Raw genomic sequence first — 15,796 nt, 5'->3', positions numbered from 1 at the left:
TTTGGGGAGGGTTAAATGCTCTGATGCACGGACACTCCATAGACCCAGCGTATCCCGTGTCGGATACGTATCCGATACGGACACGGCCGGAAACTCCAGGGACACGGTGTCGGGGCTGTGTCCGTAATATCGGAAAGTTGGACACGCGTATCAGTGAAGGATACGCGTGTCCTAGGAAAAAAAAACCTGCGCTTCTTCAAATGTCAAATTAAAACCTGCGATTCTTCAAATTCAAATTATACAGCCGTTCAACTTCACTGATAGTCGTTATAGTTGATAGATTTAGAGAGCCAAAACTCCAAAGGACATGGGGGAATTAATGCCAGAAGAAACTCCTAATTAATACAAAAACTCTCAAACTTCTCCATCCATCTATATAAATAGGGCTCCTAATTATTTAGTTATATTACAAAAAATCATATATATAAATATATTTTTAATATTTATAAATGTGTCCCAATATTTTTAATATTTACACGTGTCCCCCACGTATCCGTGTCCTGTGTTTTATAGAAATGACGTTTCCCGTATCCGTGTCCGTGTCGGATACCGTATCCGTATCCGTGTCCGGGCAACATAGGTTAAATGCCTTTTGGCTTTCCCTAGGGAGTTCATCGTCCATCTGTTTTAATTCCAGATACAGAGCCATAATACCAACAAGGTTCGTCGTGACAAAGTGGAAGGCTGGTCATAAACTTGCGGATTCACTCGCTTGGAAGAGCCTTCTTTAACATTAGGATTTTTCTTGGTTTTTGTAGAGTTCTTAGAAGAATGGGACTTTTTCGGATGCTGAATTGTTGGATATGAAAGAAAGGTGAGTATTCTTTAATGCTCTGAGTAATGGGAGATTTCTTGGAATTTGTTTGAACCAATCCTTCAATACAACGAAAACAAATAAGGCAAAAAGATAAGAAAATGTAATGATTATAGAGCTTGAAAGGAAGATGAAATAGGTAGATTAGAAAAAGACACTGAGATCACCCTCCACGCTATTTATACTAGTTCAAGAGAGGCAAAGACGCGGCACATTTAAACCATCATCATTACACTTTACTTTGAGGACAGCTCAAAGGTCTACAAAATCATATTAGTGCACCATAATAAATACAACTTTGCACATAAAAGTAAATCTGTCGATGAAACAGAGGGTCGACGAAAAATGACGTTATTCTCACGTGATTAGTCAGAAATAAATGATGTCATGATGTCATCATCATCTGGTTGGAAAGAAATGGATGATGTCATTTCATACACTTGTCATATGTCATATCACATACCCAACTACTATTCTCATCGAAAAATAAAAAATGGTGACATCTCACATATAGACATAAACTAAGATCAATCGAATGATATTATCGACGTTGACCCAATCCAAGCTCATACTAAAGACAAACTCAGCCTTCGGCCGAATAAATAAAATGAAACCCTAAAGCACTTTGAATTATAGGCTTCAGGATGGGACTTCTGATTTTAGACTACTATATAAAAGTACATGTGGACTAATGAGGCAGTTTTACTGACAAGAGTAGCCGGCATTGACATGTAGTCCAATCAAATAGAGTGTTAAAGAGCACACATACCATGCCCATTATTACTTGTCAAAATAAGCGGAACAACATGTGCTCTTGAAAGTAACCGCAATTGACTTACGCATTAAGAGATTGCCACATGGTCATCTACTAAAATCTAGGGCATTGCCTTAATCAACTATAAATATCAGGTACAATATCCAAAAGGTACTCACACATTCATTATCTCAGCTAATCTAAGCTCGTATACTTCTTAGTATTATTCCTTATTGACTTAGGCATTATTCCCGATCCCTTCTCTAACCACTTTTTTGTCTTTATCTCAAACAATCAGTGTGTCAAGCAAACTTAGGTTGGAAATCAACATATTAGTTAGTAAAGAGCAAAGTTCAAAGAAATTTATATCCGATTTTGAATGTCAATGGTCAATGAAAAAAAATGTGTATTGACAGGACATGAGTATAATTGACCTTCCAAAAAAATACTATAAAATCTCTCTATTCTATATACCAATAATAAATATTAGAAATCTAGTGTAAATATAATTATTTGAACTGAAAATAGATACACGAAAAATGAAAGATTAATATCAATTAAGAAATGTAAGAGAGATGTATATTAGTGCAAGCTCATACACAGTGAATTGATGATAACATTTTCTCAGAAAAAGAAATATATATACATGTTGATGAAGTCCGTGAGAAACAAGAGCAATATCCAAACAATAAAACGCGTACAGCATTAATTAAAAATGAGTGTCCCTTTCCTATTTTTCTGTTCATACTCAGGAACCTCAAACCCCAACTTACCATTCTAATTATTTGTCTTTTATACCCTCCAGTATCTCCCACTAACTATAGGATCCAACTTGGCCATTTTAGTCAATATATATACAAGTATTAAAATAATACCCATGACTTTACCATATCACACATAGGTTTTATCTAAGTCCTTTGGAAAAATAAAGGTCTTATCTAATTGTATAAGTATATATAAAGACAGGCAAAGAAGAATAAGAAAGAAAGCAGAAATGGCAGAGGGAGGAGTAAACTTGGAATATACACCAACATGGGTAGTGGCACTTGTCTGCAGTATTATTGTTGCCATTTCTCTTGCTGTTGAAAGGATACTTCACTATCTTGGCAAGGTAACTTTGATACGCCCTTCGGTTCGAGACTCGTCACACACTTGTTAACGCAGCTTTTAATAATGATTCATTAATATATGTGCAGTTGTTGAAGAGAAAGAAGCAGAAGCCTCTATTCGAAGCATTGCAGAAAATCAAAGAAGGTATATTATTTATTTGTTCTTGATTTGTTTTCTGTTTTGTTTATTATATAGGGAAGTTGATTAAAGAATGAATTAATGGATGGATGCAGAGCTGATGCTTTTGGGGTTTATATCGCTGCTGCTGACTGTATCTCAGGCGTGGATTAATAAGATATGTATACCACAGGATTTGGCTAATAAATGGCTTCCTTGCAAGAAAAAAACATCGGAAACCACCGCTCACTTTCAGACTGCATTCTTTTCTTTTATTTCCGGTGGCTCTGCTCGTCGCCTTCTTGCTGACTCTGCTGATTCCAACACTTGTGACGACGTACGTACTCACCATTCCTTCTTATTATTTACTATTATTTTAAAGGCTAAAATATAACTGGTTTTAAAAATTGAGCTCTTTCTCTTGATCAATTTTAATTTTAACTAAACTAATAGTGAATAGTTCAATAAAAAGATGAGCTAAATTGAATATACTTACTTATAACATTTCAAAATAATTGTTATATTTTATCAAATTTTTTTATCTCATATTAATGCAACTTTTCCTATTTTATTCTCATTAATAAATTTAATATTAATTGCAGTTTTTATTATTTTAAGTTTTCAATGTATAAAAAATGATTCAATTTAATGAGTGATATAAAAAAATGAAAATTATGAATAAAGGGAGATAAAGAATATTTTAGCAAAAGTTCTATTAATCCTTCATATGAATTAATAGACAAGATCCTTACGCATGAGCTTAATTAAGCATGATCGATCGATGTGCACCCTACTAATGAAAGTTGTATTTTCTTCTTAAAGAAAAAAGACCTGAAAGTCTAAGGATAAACAGACAAATTTATTAGGTGGTGAACGAATTTGAAGGGACAGTATATAAATAAAATAAATAAAATATTGCCTTCTCTTCCACGTTACCTCACTCCACATGCATTCTTTCTAATTATGCCTTTCACGTCCTCCTCAAAATCTTTATATATATCGTCCTGTGCATATATATAAATTGGTCGGTTCACATACATCTTAAATATTGTTTAGACTATGAAAAATATAAAAAGTGGGACTTTAATGTTCGAGAAAAAGAAAATACACTATTTTCATTAACAGTTCGGTATTTCATTAAAAAAAAAAATGGGCCCTTTAAATAAGGGCCTTGTTAAGAACCTAAGCTAATTTTTTCTTTTTTTTTTTTATTCAAAAAAACAATTTCTTTTTTTTTTTTGGACATTCACTCAAAAAAAAAATTAACATTTAGCAAAAATAGAAAAAAAAAATCAGCTCTCTCACCGTATGTAATTTGATACCTTACACACTTTCATCTACACGCCTCACTAACCAAATGTGAATTAGCTAAAAAGAATATGTATATCTTAATTTAAGAGATTGATGATCAATAGGATATAATTTATCCTTTAATTATATGCAATTAATTGAATAAAATTAATACGGATAGATCTGTCTTAACAATTTATTGATTTTAGAACCATTAAATTCAACCAATGAAATTATGAAATCTCTAATGAGTTTGATTTTAATTTTGTACCAGTTAAAATAATACCCATCAAAACTAAATACTACAAACAAACCATTCATTGTTTTTCTTTTTTACTGAAAAATGGAAATATTATTGCTATATATGTAAATATACATAAAATGATTCGGATTGAGAATTATGGTGTGAAACTAAGGGTTTGGTGTTTTGATAAAAAAAATTGCAGGGAAAAGTTCCAATATTGTCAACAACAGCATTGCATCATCTTCATGTGTTTATATTTGTGCTAGCTTGTGTTCATGTTACTTTCTGCGCCTTAACTATTCTTTTCGGAAGTACAAAGGTACTCTTCTCCTTATATTCATTCATTCGTTTAACCATTGGTTTCCATGTCACTAATCATCTATACTGGAGTAGCTTTTTAATGGAGAAATGAATAATCTCTGTATATATATGTAGATAAGACAATGGAAAACTTGGGAGGACTTTGTTTCCAACAAGGCATTAGATCTCGAACAAGGTATGTATATTATTTGGTTGTTAAATTCTCAAATTTGTACCCAGAATTATAATCAAGAAAACATTTTAATTAATGCAGCTCAAAACGCAAAGGTTACACATGTTCATGATCATGATTTTATCAAGAAACGGTTTCGCGGTTTTGGCAAGAATTCTTACTTCCTAAGTTGGATTGTAAGTCATCATCATTTTTCTAAATTACTAGTATCTCAATTCTATCACTCTTCTAATTTTAATTTTTAACTTCTTTTCTAGATGTCCTTCTTCAAACAGTTTTATGGCTCTGTTACCAAATCTGATTACATCACACTCAGACTAGGCTTCATCATGGTAAATTTTAGCAATGGAACTCTCTATCTATATAATTGAAACTTCCTAAATCCTCTTTTTTAATTATTGTATGCATAAATAGACTCATTGCAGAGGAAACAGAAACTTTGATTTTCATAAGTACATGATGCGAGCCCTCGAAGCTGACTTCAAGAAAGTCGTTGGAATAAGGTTTCAACTCGAACTTTCATTCAATATAAATCTTATACTTCTTTCTCAAAATCTAATGTTCTGATTGCAGTTGGTATCTTTGGTTATTCGTTGTTGTGTTCTTGCTGCTCAATGTTGCTGGTAAGCTATATATGTTGCACGCAAACTTTGATTTTAAAGCGTTTCGCATTTCTAAAAATTGTTATATTGTTATGCAGGTTGGCATGCATATTTCTGGATAGCATTCATTCCCTTCATTGTAAGTTTCCTCAACCATATCTATCTAGAATGCAATTTAGACTTTGATGTTAATTTTCTTTGCCTTTTTTTTTTTCTTTTTGCAGCTTCTACTGGCAGTGGGTACTAAATTAGAGCATGTAATTACCCAATTAGCAAATGAAGTTGCTGAGAAACATGTAGCAGTACAAGGGGATTTAATTGTTAAACCTTCAGATGATCATTTCTGGTTCAGCAAGCCTAAAATTATTCTCATTTTGATCCATGTCATCCTATTCCAAAATTCTTTTGAGCTAGCCTTTTTCTTCTTTATATGGGTAAATTATTCTCCAACTTCATACACTTTTTTCTAGCTACATATTTTGCTAATTATGTTATGCAAAATATTGCAGTTACAATATGGTTTTAACTCCTGCATAATGGATGAAGTTGGGTACATTATTCCAAGAACTATCATAGGGTAAGAGACAATGTTTGTGTTGAATTATCTATGATTTAATGTGCAAAATCTGATTCTATTTGAATGTTGTTGGTCTTCGGTAGGGTGTTCGTGCAGTTTGTGTGCAGTTATAGCACTTTGCCACTCTATGCAATAGTGACACAGGTAATTAAGTTGAGGCTTTTTTGGTGTGTGATTTTTGTGAAAGTTGTATATTGAAGGAGATAGAATGTGTTTGATTGCAGATGGGAAGTTCATTCAAAAAAGCAATATTTGAGGAGAATGTTCAAGAGGGTCTTGTTGGTTGGGCTAAGCAAGCTAAGAAGAATACAATTCTTAGGAAGGCTGCTAATGGTAATGGCTCCAGTCAAGTTAGTCACAAGGGTAATTCCCCTTCCTCAGTTCAGCTTACAAAAACTGTATCAGATGAATCATCTATTCAAGAGATCAGGCTTTTGGATGTCAATGAAACTCACTCTCCTACACCGCCTACATGAGATCTCTTCTCGTGTTTTTCTCGAGGAATTGCACTTTCAAAAGGTTAACAAATCTTAATTACAACCCAAATTAGAGCTAATTCTGGGTCCATACTTAAGTTATACAATTGTATCATATATATATTTCATATTTACTTGAAAATGGGAAAGGAAAGGATAGTGATACCTCTTCTTATGAAGTCATTTTTGTCGAATCTGCGTTCGCAAGTATAAATTATTTCAATGAGAAAATACTCTGCTCATTCAGGATTTTGCTCATCTTTAGCATCACTGTTGTTTCCTTTATGATTATCTGATTGCTGAGTAGAACTGGAGAAGCATGGAACCCTCATTCAAGTACATAAAGCTTTGCTTTATAATACACTTATGAAACACAGATCTATTTGCTTTTCTGTCGAAGTTTAGAGGAACATCTCAGGGAGATACTGACTAACGAAACAGTGATGAACTCAACTATAGTTACAGTATCCATACATTATCCATCAAAGAATCTAAACAAGCAGCAGCATCCAATTGCTTAATTTCTTCCATTATATGATCTAACCTCTGATGTATTTCTTCAAAATGCGGATGAGAACGGTCACCAGCACTGAAAGAATGAACTTGATTCTTAACCTCTATCCAACTCCAACCAGGAACCTTCTTCACCTGTCTATCCCTCATCAACCTTGTTATCCTAGCTTTTTCATCCCACTTCATAAGTTTTCCGTACATGTTAGAGAGAATGGTATAAGTGCAATGCTCTTCAGGCTCTATCTCCAACAGGTGGCTAGCAACCTTAGCGGCTAATTCTATATCTCCACAGGCCCTACAGGCACCTAATAGGGTTTTCCACAACATTTCATCAGGTTCAAATGGCATTGACTTAATCAAGACTTTTGCCTCATCCAAATTCCCAGCTCGTCCGAATAGATCAATTGCACAAGCATAATGCTCCATCCTTGGAGAAATTCCATAATCAGATTCCATGGATTTTAGAAAATAACGACCCTGTTCAACCAATCCGATATGGCTGCATGCTGTCAGGGCTGCAACAAAGGTAATGTGATCCACTTTCACCTCTCTCTTTGTCATTTCAAAGAATAGGTCCAATGCAACAACACCCTGTCCATGCTGCGCGTATGCGAACATAATCGAATTCCATGTAATAGAAGTATCCTTTTTGGTCTCTTCAAATGATTTATGAGCATCTCCTATCATCCCACATTTAGAATACATAAAAATTAACGAGCTAGCTACAAAGCTGCTGGACTCAAAGCCGGACTTAACTGTCAAGACATGAATCTGTTGGCCTAGTTGGAGAATAGCTAAATCAGAGCAAGATCTGAGGACTGCCGAGAAGGTATATTCATCAACTTCCACCTCTGACGATCTCATTTGCTGAAAGAATTCCAGAGCATCTTCACTAAACCCATTTTTTGAGAATCCAGTCAAAATGGAATTCCAAGAAATTCGATCTTTAGATTCCATGGATAGAAATACATTTACCACATCGTCCATAGATTTATCACTTGATTCTAGATACATAGCCATCACTGCATTAGTAATAGGTACAGATTGTTCCAAACCCCTCTTCATCAGCAAACCATGTAAGGACTTCCCATGATCCTTATTCGAACAAGCACTTAAGATGGTTGTGTAAGTATAAATATCTGGCACAAGTCCAAGTCTTTCCATGTCAAGGAATAGTTTAAATGCACTTTCTATCTTACCATGTTCCAGGAAAGCTGCTAGCATGGAATTCCATGTAACCAGATCTCGGACACCAATAGCACCATCGAAAACTCTCTTTGCATCCTCTAGCGAACCACATTCTGAATACGAAGTGATTGCAGCATTGTACACAGTATTATCAAAATCCACACCATGTTTTATAATCTTACAATGAAGCTGCATAGTTGAGTTATAGAACTTATCATCATCAAGCAAAGTAAGAAGCGGAGAAAATGTCCCATCATCAAGTCTGAAACCTTGTTTCTCCATGCTACCCAAAAGCCCAAATGAAGTATCTCGATCGCCTTTTTGCACAAAACCAGCAATAAGTGCATTCCATGAGACAGAATTACGTTGAGGCATGAACTGAAACACCATAAATGCATCTTCAATTCTGTCACATTTTGCATACATGTCAAGCAAAGCACTTCCTGCATAAACGTTCTCCTGGTGACCCATCTTAACAATCAAGGAATGCACTTGTTGCCCCAGATTAAGTGAACAAGAACAAGCAACTCCTTTGAGTATACTTCCAAATGTATAAGCATCAGCTTCAAATCCATATGTTTTCATAGACTTATAATACTCCAAAGCAATTTCCACATTTCCGGAATTCACATACCCGGAAATCATAGTGTTCCAAGTAACCGTATCTCTGTGCGACATTTCGTCGAACAGCTTGCGAGCATTTGTAAGTCCCGAACAGCCACATTTAGCATACTGATTGAGAATATTGTTGGCATTGTAAACATCTGAAACAGATCCTAATTTGATCAACCGGGAATGGGTAACGAAGATTTGATACAAAGTACGGGTGCTGCTCTCAATGATGAAATTCAATGGCCTCATTCATTTTTACTGGTTTGACAAATCAGACAAGTTTAAATACTAGTGAATTTTGCAGGGGTTGAGCCAAGCCGAGCCACTTGGTTGTCGCCAATATTCAGCTTGATTTCCGCCCCCGATAAGGATAGGTCCAACAGAAACGGGAATCCCCAAAATTGAGACGGAGTGGAGATAGAAACCTTTTGGGTCCTTCACATGAAAATCATGGATAAATTTCATCAATGGTGTAACATTTTCCTCATCTCACCCTTTATGTACAAATTTCAATTTGTCTCATTAATATGTACGAATTTCAGGTAAAAATAACCGGTCAACACTCAGTCAATATGCCACCTCGGCTTTGATCGGTCAAAAAGTCAAAAAAAAAAAATTCAACCACTTAATATAAAATTACTTCTATACCTCTGTCTTTCTATCTATTCATCTCCTTCCTTCAATTTTGTTTCTCTCTCTTCAAAATTCAACCACTTAATATAAAATTAAGTCTATACCTCTGTCTTTCTATCTATTCATCTCCATCCTTCAATTTTGTTTCTCTCTCTTCAAATTTCTCTCTAACTCCTCTCTCTCTCTCTAACCTTTTTCTCTCTCTCTTCAATCAAACTCTTACCAATTCTACTTAGCAACCAAGCAAGTGCCAAATTCTCATTCTTTCCTGGTGTCATTTGAATTCTATTCGAGGAAGTTGAAAACTCCCATAAAATTAAGCATTTGTTTAGCAATGGAGAAAGAGGAAATTTGAAATTGGAGAACCAGAAAAAAGAGGAGAGAATTCTCCTTTTTCACTTCCAGATCAGTAGCTTTTTCAGTTTCAGCTTCTTTCAGAAAAGAACAAAAACTTGAATATCATGCTTAGTCCTCATCGTCTCCATAGTAAATAAACAGCTGGTAAAACCCAACAATAGCTGAGCATTAATAGCTTTAATATCATGCTTAGTCCTCATCGTCTCCATAGTATCGTCTTCTTCTCTTTCTCTCTAGTGCGAGATCCATTAGTTGCTTGCTTCGAACAAGCTATACAGGTCAGCATCCCCAACCCTTTAATCCAAAACAAAAAATACCCAAAACCAGATCAGATTTGCCATTGAAACAAACAAATCCAAAAGCTTCAAATGAAAACACAAGAGCACGTATACTAAAAATTCATGAAACACTTACATTAGTATCTAGAATTGTAAAAAGGGATTGGACCGATTGAATTCTTTGCAATTGAAATGGAGGCTTGAAAACGATAACCCTCATATTTGGGAGGATTTGTGTTTGATTATTGGAGTTAGAGAGAGAAACAAGCTAGAGAGGGAAAGGTTGGCAGAAAACAAGGAAAACATTTGTGTATAAGGATTTTTTGTAATTACACTATGTGAGTCCTTTTTTTAAATAGGTAACATAAAAAAAAATAATGAGGTGGCGCGTTGATTTTGGGTTGACCGGTCATTTTAACCGGCCATACATCAAAGTGGGAGGTCACATATAAGTTCGTGCATATTAGTGAGACAAATTGAAGGTTGTACATCAAAGTGTGAAATGAGAGAAACGTTGTACACCATTAACCTGAAAATCATAAATAAAAATAGGCTTAATGCTTCTCCAGCCTCTTTAACTTGTCCAAATTGGTCATTTTACCCCTCCAACTCATTAAATGTCCTATTTACCCCCTTAATTCCATAAAAATTATATTTTTCACCCCTTTAACTTGTCCAAATTTGTCATTTTACCCCTTCTCAACTCATCGAATATCCTATTTACCCCATTAACTCCATAAAAGTGGTATTTCTCACCACTTATGATCCTATTTACCCTTTTAACTCCATAAAAATGGTATTTCTTATCCCTTTATAGTAGTAAAAAATGTTGAAAAGAGAAAGAACGAATAAAAAATACAAAGAACAAAAAAATTAATATAAACAAGTTAAATACATTATATGTAGGGATAATGTACCAAAATAGGCTTATGATTTTTGGGGAAGTATCAATTTAGGTTCCACTTACAAAATAGCATAAATATAGGTTTAACGTTTAAAAAAGTTATCAATTTAGGCTTCGATAACGGATTGTAAGGTTGTAAAAAATACAACTTTTATGGAGTTAAGGGGGTAAATAGAACATTCTATGAGTTGATGGGATAAATGGGCAAGTTGAGGGGTGAGAAATACCACTTTTATGGATTTAATGGGGTAAATAGAACATTCGATGAGTTGAGGGGGTAAAATGACCAATTTAGATAAGTTAAGGGGGTTAGGGAAGCATTAAGCCATAAAAATAATATTATTATTTTATGAATGATGATAATTTAATTCTTGATATATCAAAAAAAAATATAAATCTTTATTTTAAAAATGTCAAATGATTTTTTAAATATTAATTTATGAACTGGTGAAAAAAAAAGAGTAAGATAATTTTTTCTAACTGCCACTATATTTTAGGTTTGATATAATTGAAATAAGTAGTTGGCAAAATTGTTAATAAGTTTTAAGATATGAATTTGCTTGTAAATTTTCCAAACCTTTTTCTCCATTTTAAAGAATTCTCATCCTCACTATATATTCCCGTAAACTTTTCTTAAATAAAATTTTATATATATAGAGACACTATGGTTACTTTATTTTTGACATAGTAATAATTACTTTGTTTTTTCTACTATTAAATGATGACTTTGTTTTTTATTTACTAATAATATTTTTATATAATTAGATAATCTCGGTGACTTAATACTTTTCAGATAATAATTTTTGTTATTACATATTAGATAGATTTATATGAATAATTTGTAATATATGGAATTTTTTATGATTATTTTTATATTCGGATAATTTTATTTATTTATATATTTAATGGATTGATACATTATGCATGATTAATGCTTTTTTTTTGTATTAAGAAAAATTAGGTTTCCATGATGATGGTAGTAGATTGTGAAATTTTAAATTAAAAATACTAAAATTTGAGTAATGGAGCATGGGATATTGATGGGATTAAATCGCATGTAGAAAAAGAAAAAAAAAGGATATTATTTGAATACTACACATGCAAAGAAATGATTAAAAAAAATGTATGGTTAGTAGACGAGGGATTCACGATAAAATACCAGCTTGATTCGGAGAACTTCTACAGTGGACCGGATGTAATGGACCCAACCAATGAAAAAGGAGAATCATGCTACCTCATTGAGAGATAGTTGGTGTAAGGAAAGAAAGTGCACAATTGTCACGTTTCTATTAGTACGGTCCAATGGACCGGGACCATAGTAGAATTTCTCCTTGACGCGTTATTGTTGTTTACTTTTTCACATTTACCATTTACCATGTAATACATGCAGTTATTGATGGACAGAAAAATCATGATATATATTTTCGTGTACTAGTTAAGGTGTTACATATGTGTGATGGAGATCATATTCATGTTGGTACCGGATTAGATAAACTTGAATGAAAATGGAATATTATTTGGGCTTGTTGATTTATTACGTGATGATTTTGTTGAAAAGAATCAAAGCATCGATATTTATTTCACTCAAGATTAAGTCTTTTTTATCTTGTGTTTTACTTGTATCTTTAAGGATACTCACAATCGACATAATGCATGCTCTGCCGAGATTTTTTAAGATGATTTCGTACTACAATTTGGTGGAGGAACTTTAAGGCATCCTTGGGCAAATGCACCCGATGCCGTAGCTAATCAAGTAACTTTAGAAGCATGTGTACAAGCCTGTACTAAGGGACGTGATCGTGCTCGTTAAGGTAATGAAATTATGTGTCATGCTGGAAGCCATGAACTAGCTACTGCTTATGAAGTATGAAAAATAAATAAATTTGAATTCCCAATAATGAGTACTTTGTAACCCACTAATTGACGTTCGTTCTCTTAATTAAATTTTAACTTGGTCCAATCTTTTACTTGAGCCGAATATAAAGATCCTAATACAAGAATCATATTGTATATGTATATATCGTGTGTGTGATCATGTAGGTTCACCTAATGCCAGCAATGGGCATGAAACTGGCTTTCGATCCACAAGTTGTAAACGGATTCTAGCAAGCCATTACGACTACCCAAATTATATGAATGTCACATATAAGTCAACATATATGCCTAATTGTAATCTTACATGATCCTGTGCTTCGTGATATCCGATCTAGCCAAGGCATGGTACAATCACCCCCATTCAGTGCTTAAACGTTCCTTGGTCTCTAAGTGAACTGGCTTGATCAAATGAGTAATAACTCTTGTTACCTCATTTGGATGGGGTCACACGCTTCTTAGACTCACTAATCAAGTGGTCGGTGATATATTTTCTCACTTTACTCATGGTCTTTAGCATGATCCAAAACATGCCTAACCACTTGGCACACTGTTACGGGCCTGTTAGGCGTCCATCAAATTATACAGTGTCTCATCTAGGAGCTATAATAATTTCGGGTCAAAGGATTCGCATATAAGAATTACATGAGATACACTTATGACCAATTGTTGAAACACCTTTCCACAGGATTTTGATTTGACAAAATTATTTAAGTACAATTAAATATTCTATAACACACTAAGTTTAAATGCTTTGATTTATTGTTACTAATGTGTGTGTTCAATGTTGAGTTTATAATTGTTACAAGACATAAAGATCATAAGGCCCAAGCCCTATATGAAAGTCAAAGCCCAAGTCAAACAAGGACAAGATCACTCAGCCCGCGTATTACAAAACGCTGCCGTTGAGTATTGAAACGCAGCTCAGCAATGAAGGATCCAGAAGATCCACGTAGACAACTTCGGTAAGAAGCTGCTGAGCTGTCTCGACAAAACGTACAAGACAGCCGCTGACCACAAAGCAACTTCCAGACCAAGTATTTCCTCTTTTGGTAAAGAACAGAAGACGCAGGAAGCTGTCTGTTTGACATTACCAGATTTGGAGGAACATACTGCCACACTGATCGAAGAACAGAAGATGCTAGAATCTGATTGGCTAAGAGAACTGCTGAACAGACTGAGTGAAAACGACATGAAGTCGTTTCCCTCCAACGGTTATTTCGAAATTCGAAATAACCAGAAGCTCTCACAGCTCTCTATAAATAGAGCATTCAGAATCCTTATTCCACACAGAACTTTGGGCAAAAGCCGTTACGCTGACCAAAAGTATACAAAAGTTCTGCATCCAAAAGCAAAGCAAATCTCACACGACAATTTTCACATCTGTGTAAAAGTCTAGAGTGATTGATCCTCAATCATCTAAGGTGTTCTAGCAATTGTTGTTTAGGACAAATCTTAATCATTTCTAGAATTAGAAAGGAGAAGCTGAGTACTCGGTTTTAGTACTTAGTGAATTAGAGTAGAAGTGAGTAGAGGTATAGAGGAAGGTACTCTTGTTATACTCAGCTTCTGATTTGTAAAGGGTTTTTGAGTCTCTACCTTTAAAGAGCTCAGTAGTGAATTGGAAATCTCGGAACGTGTTCCGGGGACAGGACGTAGGCTTAGAAGAAGCCGAACCTGGATAACTCTGCTGAGTGAAGTATTTCTAACCCTTAACTCCTTAATACATTGCTTGCTTAAAACAAACTAAAACTGACCAAGTAAAAGAGGTCAAGCTGAGTTGTGCGCTGCAAACGACTTAGTTCAGGAATAGACTCTAAGTGCTATTTCCTGACTTAAGCAACGAAACTGACCTAGTCACCAGTTGACTAAGCCAGTGTCTTGCTGATTGCTCAGCGCCGCTGTCATATATTTTCTTCTTAAGAAAAAGAAGTTTGCCCTAATTTGTCAAAAAGGGTAAAATAGTTCCTAACCCCCCCCCCCCCTTGGAACTATCTTTGCAACCTTACAAGGGACCAACAAGTGGTATCAGAGCTTAAAAGCTCATTACTAAAGGTTTAACAACCTTGAGTTGATCCATACCATGGGTGAAAACAGCACTCGGTTTCTCCCTGGAAACCAGACAACTCAGATATTACCTGAGGGGCTGTCCATTACTAGGCATCCCCTATTCTTCGGGTCAAACTATACCTTTTGGAAGAATAGGATGAAGAACTTCATTCAAGCTACAAACATGAGTGCCTGGCTATCTATAGTCCAAGGCCCGTTTGTACCTGTGAAAGTTGTTGCTGGCCAGTCAGTTGTTAAAGCTGAGGTTGAATGGACAGAGGATGATCTCAAGAAGCTACAAAATCATGCTTCGGCTATAAATATGCTTCACTGTGCGCTGGATGCTGCAGAATACAACAAAATATCAGGTTGTGAGTCAACACAGGAGATCTGGAAGAAGCTGGAGGTCACCTACGAAGGAACCAACAAGGTGAAGGAGTCCAAGGTCAACCAGCAGATGAGATTGTATAAGCTGTTCGAAATGAACAATGATGAGGGGATTTCTGAAATGAATGCAAGATTCACCAACATCATAAATGAGCTCAAAAGACTTGGAAAAATCTTCACTGAGGAAGAACAAGTCAAGAAGATACTCAGAAGTCTTCCTAAAGACTGGCAAGCCAAGAAGACAGCCGTTGAAGAAGCTCAGGATTTAACCACCTACAAATATGATGAACTCATCGGCTCACTACTGACTCATGAGATATTTATGAAGAATTTCGAGGTGAAGGAAAAATCCGAAGACAAGAAGCAGAAGTCACTTGTCATGAAAGCTGATTCAACTGATGATGGCTCAACTGACGATGAGGAGATGGCAATGTTTACAAGAAAAATGAAGAGACTGTTCAAAAGAAATGACAAATACTCCAAGAAGCCTTATAGAAAATTTGATAAATATAAGGCTGACTCAAGT

The 15,796-nt window shown here is 34.9% G+C and overlaps 2 protein-coding genes across 3 annotated transcripts; one reads left to right on the top strand and one right to left on the bottom strand.

Moving 5' to 3' along the window:
- The first annotated feature begins 2,531 nt into the window (after window positions 1-2,531).
- Window positions 2,532-6,511, top strand: LOC136218068 (MLO-like protein 1). Of its 2 annotated transcripts, XM_066004811.1 has the most exons (14): window positions 2,532-2,679; window positions 2,765-2,822; window positions 2,912-3,132; window positions 4,532-4,648; window positions 4,765-4,825; window positions 4,904-4,998; window positions 5,080-5,154; window positions 5,237-5,325; window positions 5,396-5,445; window positions 5,523-5,563; window positions 5,649-5,858; window positions 5,934-6,001; window positions 6,085-6,145; window positions 6,226-6,511. In XM_066004811.1, exons 1-14 carry the CDS (start codon window positions 2,563-2,565, stop codon window positions 6,475-6,477), a joined length of 1,515 nt encoding a protein of 504 aa, XP_065860883.1. In that variant the 5' UTR covers window positions 2,532-2,562; the 3' UTR covers window positions 6,478-6,511. The 2 variants fall into 2 exon arrangements, with proteins under 2 accessions (XP_065860883.1, XP_065860882.1); XM_066004810.1 differs by having other exon boundaries at window positions 4,765-4,998.
- Window positions 6,512-6,767: 256 nt separating this feature from the next.
- On the bottom strand, window positions 6,768-10,350 carry LOC136218067 (putative pentatricopeptide repeat-containing protein At3g25970). The gene is made up of 2 exons (XM_066004809.1): window positions 10,195-10,350; window positions 6,768-10,074 (listed from the first exon to the last, which is right to left on the bottom strand). The coding sequence occupies exon 2, from the start codon at window positions 9,037-9,039 to the stop codon at window positions 6,937-6,939; it is 2,103 nt and encodes a 700-aa protein (XP_065860881.1). The 5' UTR covers window positions 9,040-10,074; window positions 10,195-10,350; the 3' UTR covers window positions 6,768-6,936.
- Window positions 10,351-15,796: the final 5,446 nt, after the last annotated feature.

Source organism: Euphorbia lathyris, chromosome 2 (genome assembly GCF_963576675.1).
Source record: "Euphorbia lathyris chromosome 2, ddEupLath1.1, whole genome shotgun sequence".
NCBI lineage: Eukaryota > Viridiplantae > Streptophyta > Magnoliopsida > Malpighiales > Euphorbiaceae > Euphorbia > Euphorbia lathyris.
This window is presented reverse-complemented; position numbering and strand designations above follow the sequence as displayed.

Coding starts and splice junctions, on each gene's coding strand:
- LOC136218068 (XM_066004810.1), top strand. CDS start 2,563: ATGGCAGAGGGAGGAGTAAACTTGGAATATACACCAACATGGGTAGTG. Junction 2,680..2,764: donor TACTTCACTATCTTGGCAAG/GTAACTTTGATA, acceptor ATATATGTGCAG/TTGTTGAAGAGAAAGAAGCA. Junction 5,564..5,648: donor TAGCATTCATTCCCTTCATT/GTAAGTTTCCTC, acceptor TTCTTTTTGCAG/CTTCTACTGGCAGTGGGTAC.
- LOC136218067 (XM_066004809.1), bottom strand. CDS start 9,039: ATGAGGCCATTGAATTTCATCATTGAGAGCAGCACCCGTACTTTGTAT.